General features: G+C 60.1%; 1 protein-coding gene across 1 annotated transcript in view; it reads right to left on the bottom strand.

Moving 5' to 3' along the window:
* VAV2 (vav 2 guanine nucleotide exchange factor) overlaps positions 1–8,130 on the bottom strand; it is a gene marked incomplete at its 5' end in the record, with an annotated part of 44,690 nt that overhangs the window by 10,735 nt on the left and 25,825 nt on the right. The window contains 6 exons of the mRNA XM_010832765.1: positions 790–906; positions 2,175–2,227; positions 3,458–3,532; positions 4,663–4,790; positions 5,744–5,765; positions 6,556–6,572. Of these exons, the coding sequence (XP_010831067.1) occupies positions 790–906; positions 2,175–2,227; positions 3,458–3,532; positions 4,663–4,790; positions 5,744–5,765; positions 6,556–6,572 (412 nt within the window). The remainder of the gene's footprint in view (positions 1–789; positions 907–2,174; positions 2,228–3,457; positions 3,533–4,662; positions 4,791–5,743; positions 5,766–6,555; positions 6,573–8,130) is intronic.

Genomic DNA, 8,130 nt, shown 5'->3' with positions numbered 1-8,130 from the left:
TCACACACGCACTCACACATGTTCACACATGTACACACACGTGCGCACACACGTGCTGGCCAGTGGCAAGTGCTCAGGTCATCACTGGCCCCCACTGCTGGGGCACCCATGCCCTCAGCCCCCACTGGGCCCAGACCTAGAGGAGGCTGGTGTAGATAGAGGGGAGAGCAAAAGCTGAAACGGAAGAATGGGAGCAGGCTGTATCTTCAGGACCTGGGTGTGGCCCCGCTGAGCTTGGTTCTTATCTGCCTCTAACAGCCAGAGGCGCTCCTGCCTCCTACGGAAAAGGTCTCCCTGCTCCCTCATGTCGACGTCTGTTACTCACTTGATACCAGACTTCTGTTACTCACTCGAAGCACCCAGTGGCCCTGCCATGGACCTCCCCCACCCCTCGCACCAGCACCCACCCAGCAGACCCGAGGAGGGCTTCCTTGGACACAGACCACTGTGCTCGGGGCTCCTGACCCCGCTGAGGTCACAGCAAACCAGAGCCCTCTATTCACTGGCCCGAGACGCTGGTCCAGGGCGCATTCTGTGCCAGTGGCGACCAGCCACCAGTCAGCTTCTGTCCTTTGAAGAAGAGACAGGAGACCCAGGAGGGGGCAGCTTCGGGGCAGGGGGATCCCAGCCCCAAGGCCGTGGGCTGAAGCCTTTCATGCCTAAAGTGCACAGTGTGGGCGGCACGTCCCAAGGCCACACCCAGCAAGCGCAGGATCTGGTGGGGATGTGGACGCCGGATTCAGAAGGGCACTGGGGCAGGGGTCTCCCTGATCCCCAGCCTCCACGTACTTGATACTTATGGCAAAGCGCTCGGCCTCCGCCGGCCGCTCCCTGATTAGGTAGGTCCCGCTGGCGTGGGGTTTGAGCAGGTTGTCCGTCTGCTGCCTCTCCAAATTTCCGGCAAACCTGGAGCAGAGGAGGAGACGGAGCCTTGTGTCACACGGCCTGAAGGACAACCAGCCGGCCTCTAACTCACTGCTTAAGAACCTACTGGGAAGCGAGGCCACGCCCCCAGGAGGCGGGGCGAGGGGTGGGCGGGGCCCAGAGGAGACAGGGGCGGGGCATCTACGTGCCAGCGCACAGGTCGAGAAGAGGGCCCAGACCCAGCCAGTCCACCTGGGTCTCACCCTCCAGAACCCAGGGTCTGCAAGAGGCATTCAGGGAAAAGGCATTAGATCAAAATGTCCTTTCCAAATTCTTACTGTTTAGGAAGAAGAAAAAAACACAAACTGCTCACGTAGGGTCTTGTTTTGTGTTCTAACCCTTTGTGTCTGGAAGCTTTTCTCTCCATCTCTATGAAAATGAAGCCCACCCACAGCCCGTCTCTTCTCCAGAACAAAGCCTGACCCCATTCGCACCTCCCTGTAGGGCTGAGTTGGGACTTCTGTAAATGGATTCATTAGAAAACTGAAATTCTGTGCCTCAAGTGAAGAATCACAGGCAAGTCCTCCACCCTCCACATTCAAATGCAGTGAATAGTGTACTAGAGGGAACAGACCCTGGGGTCTCAGAGACACGGGTGTGGCGGCTGAGCCCCGGTCCCAGGCAGCGGGTGAGCCTGCAGACGGGGTGATAAAAGCTAGAGCCCAGGCCGACCTGCATGTGAGACTCACGCCTCCCACATCCACACTCACATTTATTCATCAAACAGCCCCACCTCTCTCATCAAGCACTGTGTGAGTAAATACAGTTATAACTTTTGGCCTTAAATACATGGCTCACATGGTGAAGAATCTGCCTGCAATGCAGGAGACCTGGTTTGATCCCTGGGTCAGGAAGATCCCCTGGAGAGGGAAATGGCAACCCACTCCAGTCTTCTTGCCTGGAGAGTCCATGGACAGAGGAGCCTGGCGGGTTACCGTCCATGAGGTCACTAAGAGTCTGACACAACTGCGCGACTAACACTTTCACAACTCCTTTTCTATATTTTATACTCAAGTAAGATCTCATTTAAAAAAGGTTTCCTTCTCCTAATGTTCTAACCTGATGATCTATCTGTTTGTTACAGGGAAACAGCTGCCTGGGGTACAGAATATTCTCCCTGTTTCCCAGCGACTCACAGCTGAGAAGGGGAGAAGGGGCCGCGTGCAGCTGGGCTCAGCCACCCTGGAGACACGGGGGGCAGCCAGGGACCTCACGCCCCCAGCACGAAGGGGACCCGCTGACCCACTCACCAGGGGTATGCCGTGTAGTCCATCTCCCGGGACAGCGGCCGGCTGATGGGTGGCTGGCAGGAGAGAATGCTGGGGTCAGTGTCTCCCCAGGGACTGTCCACAGCATGGGGACCAGCGGTTTCCTATCATCGGTGAGCTGGGGGGCCCAGTCCTGGCTCCCAGCATATCTGTGAACTCTCACCCAGAGCCACTGGCCTGGGAGGTGCCGGGACGCACCGTCTCTAGGCAGGTGCTCGGTGGGTTTGACTGAATGAATGATTGACTGAATGAATGAATGTATAGCACTCAACGACCAGTGCACTGTTAGAAGGAAGAGAGCAACCCAAAGGCTGCTGGGACTTCTCAGCGGTGGACAGGAGCACACCCTACCCTCCTGTTCTCTGTGCAGACGGCTGCAGCCCCAAGGGTGGGCATGGGGCCGGCAGTAGTGTCTGCAGGCGGAGGGCTCCATCTGCAGGTGAACCGTGCCGCTCTGCAGACCCCATGCTGTGCCCTCGCTGGCCAGAGCCCTCCCCCCGGACCACAGGATGGGTAAAAACGCCAGACTACCTGTCCCCACCCCACCCCAGTCACCATGCCCATGGGGAAACTGAGGCCCAGGGCCAGGAAGTGCCTCCCGCAACACACACATGCCACTCAGTGAGTTAGTGACATTTTCTTCCTCTGCTGTCTGGTCCCCTTGCCCTGTCAGCAAGGCACGTCCAAAAATGCTTTCTCCTTCACCGGGCCAACGGCCTGCGCGGAAGCGGCAGGCTGGGCAGTGGGGCCGCTGGGCGCACCAGGACTCCCAGGAGCCTTGCACCTGCCTCCTGCCACTTTGGGAGAAGTTTCATTCTCTCAGTCTTAGCTGTCTTTTCCTGGGGGAATGGGGGTGATGCCTTCATTCACGGCTGACAGCGAGATGCCTTCTGTAAGACAGCAGGATCTGCTCCACGGCACTCAAATGAAAGAAATGCCATATTGCCTCTTTTCTAAATAACACAGTCCCTAGCTCTGCATCTCTATGTTTGAGGGAGAAGACCTATGAAGGCCCTAAAAGCTGAAGACAGGCAGCTGGTCTCTGGTCCGTGATACCTGCTACAGAGATGTCCATTTTAGTGTTTTTAAGGCCAGCCATGTCTTCCCACCAGGAGGGCACCCCTGCCTCTTGGACTCCCGTCCCAGCTCTGAGGCCAGCTCGCGATGGCCTGAACAAGCCCAGGGTGTCCTGAGTGAGAACGATGTTCTCGGCACTCACGGCACCCTGGCCTCACGCTCCAGAAGCTTCCATGAAAAGTACTCACCCTTCCATCCACAGGACAGGGCTTCACAGACGAGCTGGGGAAGTAGCCTGACTTCCTGGTCTGCACCAGCCGACCCTGGGGGTGGACAGAGGTCAGGGTGTGCGGGGCCTGGCCTGGCTAGTTTTGGGGGAGGCAGGGAGTTATCCCACGGAGGACGAGGGGAGTCCCTGAGAAGCCTGTTACAGCATCACCTGTTGTCACCTGAGCTGAACTCAGAGCCATTCTGGGCAGGAAGGTGAAGTGGGGGGCACCCCACTTCCCAAAGACACTGAGGCCCCAGAGAAGGGATAAACTCTCTCTCCTGGAAGCCGTCTCCTCTTATCCACACCGGCCCTTCCCAAGCCGTCAGGGGATCACGGACCTAGGGTCCGTGGGGGCTCACTCTCCCCGCTCCCTCCCAAGGTCCCCACAGCAGCCCCCACCTTCCCATCAGCCAAGTGTCTCTGCAGGGCCACTCAGACCTCACAGCCCCGGGGACACTGGGGAGAGGAGGGGCAGCGGGTGGCCGGGTCAGCGTGGGGGAGACCGGACCGCAACCACTGAGTCAGTTACATGAGGCACAGCCTAGCGCAGTGAGTCCGTGAGTAAGGACGCAGTGACAAGCACCGCACTCGGTGACTCGGACGCTGACGAACACGTGTGCTAGCATCAGTTCTAAGCAGGTCACTGCGGTCCCCGGGCGGGAAGTGCCCTGGGTCCCTGGGGCGCCGTGTGGACCCCCGGGGACGGGGCTTAGGAGAGCAGCAGCATTGGCCACCCCACCCCCCTTCTCGGGCCCCCTAACTGGAACAGCAGGATTCTCGGCCCAGAACCACAGACCATCACGGGGACCTGTGTCTCCTGGGGGATGGCTGTGCAGGGCCTCGGACGTGCTGTCCCCCAGCGCTGGGCACGGTGGCGCTCGCCGGGACTGGGGCGGGCTGGGAAGCAGGGTGGGAGAGGCGTGGTCTGTACGTACAGGACGCAGCCCAGGCAGGAGGCTGCAGGGAAAGGGCTCAGACGACAACAGTCTCTCTGGCGAGGGGACGCTGCTCCCCCTGCCACGTCAAAGCAGACACCCTGACACCCAGGCCCTGCGAACAGCCATTTTCTCTCTGATGGTGTAGCACCCCAAGCCCAGCCCGGCCTGGAAACGCAGCACTCTCCACTTCTGCCCTGGGGAGTGAGGAAGGGGCAGCTGGGGGCGAGATCCTCCCGGGACCCACCTCCCACCACTGAGACTCGGGGTCGCCTCTCAGCAGCTCGATCACATCGCCCGTCTGGAAGGTCAGCGCCGGCTTCGTGGGGGGAGCAGGGTTGCCATGGTAATTCTGCACGGCCACCATCTTGGGACCTGCGGAGGACAGGGCCGGAGAGGCCTGGCTTGGTGACGTCGTCCAAGGCGCCCTTGGCCTCCCTGGCCTTCTCGGACCCCTTGGGGCTCTTGGACGTGGACGGGGCCCTGTCGCGTTCCTCCTTGAAATCTTCCCCTAAGACTCGCATGTCTCTTCCTTAAACATCATAAGTATCAATAAACTATTTATGTGATGAACAGGTTCAGGGTGTCATTTCCATAACGGTAACCTGTTTTTAGAGAGCACTTTATGTGTCTTCCTCCAGACACCGTGGGATCTGTGGCGGAGCGCTGCGTGGAGCAGGAGACCACGCATTCCTCCCGTTAGAGACGGGGGCGGGGTCAACGGCCGACCGAGCCACCAACTGCTCAGGGCTGACACGGGGGCCCGGCTGCGCCCCCCGAGAACTTGTGGGTCTCTCGAGCCCTGCGCTGACTGGCCCAGCCCTGCATGGGCCGCGTCTGCCGGGTCTGGTTCTGACACTGGTGCCCCGGAGGCGGGAACGCGGCTTCTTTGACTGGCCTGTTTGATTGGCTTTCGTGATTGGCTTGGACTTTGCCTGCAGCTCGGGCTGCGTCGAGCCTGACGCTTTCAGTCTCCTTTTGCCCAGTTCAGAGCCACCGGGACACGGGGGACGGGAGAAGCTGGGAGCACAGATATCTGCTCCGTGCGGGGCCTCCAGGCCGCAGCTCAGAGTCTCTCCTGGGCTGAAGGGACCCTGGGCAGGCTGGGCCCTGTCCCCACCCCTGGTGCTGTGTTGATAGAAACTAAGACGGCTCCCAGGGGAGGTGGCATGGAGGCGGGAGGGAGATGGGGCCAGAGGGCGCACAGACCCTGGGGGCCCGGAGCTGAGACCTTGGGGCGAAGCCAGCAGCCACCGTGGCTAGGCCCAGGCTCCCAGGGTGACCCCCGACAAGGACGACAGCAGAGAAGGCCCAAGTCCCAGACTCACCTGGCCCCGCTCCAGAGGCATCCTGTGAGGGCAAGGACAGATGACAGTAAGGACGGAAGGCCGCCCGAGCAAGACACCCCCACCCCCTACACCCAATGAGAGACGTCAAGGCAGGGAGGACAGAGCAGAGGGACACGTCCTGGACACCCACAGGGACTTGTGACAGTTCCCCCGTGGGACCTCCACCCTCCACCTCAGCGCCCCTCCGCAGCCCCGGGACATTTGTCCTCTTCCCCTTCCCATCCCTGACCACTAACTTCCACCTCCTCCAGGAAGCCCGCCCTGACCACTCCACCCGGGCTTGTCTTCTCTGGCTGGGGCAGGTCCTGCTGCACACAATAAGTGTGGGGTGTTCGCTCCTCCTGGAGGGCATCTCTGCACCCCACGTAAGAGCCTAAGTGCTGGACTGCATGGCCGGGGAAAGACGTGATGTCCACACCCCGTAAGTGAGCTCAGTGACTTCATCTCTGATTAGTTCAAGAGAGGGTGCTACATCGAGTCGGGACGGGAGGGAGGTGGGTGGATGCCTGTGGCGGATCCTAGCACCCACGGCCACCAGCAGGACCTCGGGGAGGCGGCACGGGTGGCAGCTGGGCAGGGGGACAAGCTGTCGGGCCAGGAGGCTGCGCCTGGGGACCCGTTTCTGTGTGGTGACCACAATGGAAAACAAAGGGCCCTTGTAACCAACGGGGCTCTGCGAGCCAGCCTGGCCCCACAGGCCTGAGGGCTGGAATGCTTGGGTCTTTCTGGCTCTGGGCACAGCGCAGCGTGTGGTGCAGGGCAGCAGGAAGGGAACGGCTTTGCGGACTCACCGGGTCTGCAGGAGAACCTGAAACGGAAGCACACGGGGGTCAGAGGGCAAGGGGCCAGGACTGTGGACCGGGGGGCTATCGCCTCACGACGAGAGCCGCTGGGGGCGCCCAAGTGTGCCAGGAGGGGCGCATCAAGGCCCGTGGGCGCAGACAAGGATTGTGGACATGCCTGGCTGGTGACCGTGAAAATCCCTCAGTTACTTCTAACAACAAATTCTGAGCTCTGGTTATGGGGGGCCCATGGGAGAGCCCCCCACGGCCAACAGGTTTCCTGCACGAACCAACTCTGCTCCCAGGCAGCAGCTCCCCAGCCACTGGGCAGAACCCCAGCCCAAAGGGGAGAGAGCCCCCGTTGACTAGTGACGCCCGCCATAGGCCAGGGACAGGAGGCGAGCTACTCTGTCAGCCCACCCGTTCTCACACACGGGCACTCCAGCTTGTCAGATGGAAGGTGAACATTCTAGAGATTCTTTTCGCCTGCCCTGGGGTGACCCTAGGGGAGGACACAGTGCCGGGCTGGGCCCCAGCCATCCATCCAGCCGGGCGGCCAACTCCACCGCTGGACAAAGCCAGCGCCACAGCAGCTGACGTGTGGCTGAAGGGCCTTCAACACCACCTCACACTCGCGGTCGCAGCCTGCCTTGGGCAGACGCAGGAATCCGACGCTGAAGAGCAGAGGTTAGGGGCATCAGGCACCGGGCAGGCAGGCAGCTGGTGCCCCCAGGGGAGGATTCCTGGGGAGAGGTGCCCTGGGAGGGGCCGGCATCTCCCTGGGACATCCTGGCCCTGGGGGCAGCAGACGGGTAAACCTGCCCGGCCCAGAGGTGGAGCCGAGGAATGTTGCCTGAGACCAGGAGGAAAGATAAGCACGTGGGAGGAAAGGAAGCAGCTTGGACTGTGCAGAGGAGAAAAAGCCAGGAGGGGCTGGGGCAGGGCAGAGACACAGAGATCGGCCATGTACCTGCCCTTGGGGGACCAGTCCAGTTCAGTTCAGCCGCTCAGTCCTGTCCAACTCCGCGACCCCATGAATCGCAGCACGCCAGGCCTCCCTGTCCATCACCAACTCCCGGAGTTCACGCAGACTCACGTCCATCGAGTCAGTGATGCCATCCAGCCATCTCATCCTCTGTCGTCCCCTTCTCCTCCTGCCCCGAATCCCTCCCAGCATCAGAGTCTTTTCCAATGAGTCAACTCTTCGCGTGAGGTGGCCAAAGTACTGGAGTTTCAGCTTCAGCATCATTCCTTCCAAAGAAATCCCAGAGCTGATCTCCTTCAGAATGGACTGGTTGGATCTCCTTGCAGTCCAAGGGACTCTCAAGAGTCTTCTCCAACACCACAGTTCAAAAGCATCAATTCTTTGGCGCTCAGCCTTCTTCACAGTCTAACCCTCACATCCATACATGACCACAGGAAAAACCATAGCCTTGACTAGACGGATCTTTGTTGGCAAAGTAGTATCTCTGCTTTTCAATATGCTATCTAGGTTGGTCATAACTTTCCTTCCAAGGAGTAAGTATCTTTTAATTTCATGGCTGCAGTCACCATCTGCAGTGATTTTGGAGCCCAGAAAAATAA

This window comes from Bison bison, unplaced genomic scaffold (genome assembly GCF_000754665.1).
Source record: "Bison bison bison isolate TAMUID 2011002044 unplaced genomic scaffold, Bison_UMD1.0 scf7180017862242, whole genome shotgun sequence".
NCBI classification, from domain to species: domain Eukaryota; kingdom Metazoa; phylum Chordata; class Mammalia; order Artiodactyla; family Bovidae; genus Bison; species Bison bison.
This window is presented reverse-complemented; position numbering and strand designations above follow the sequence as displayed.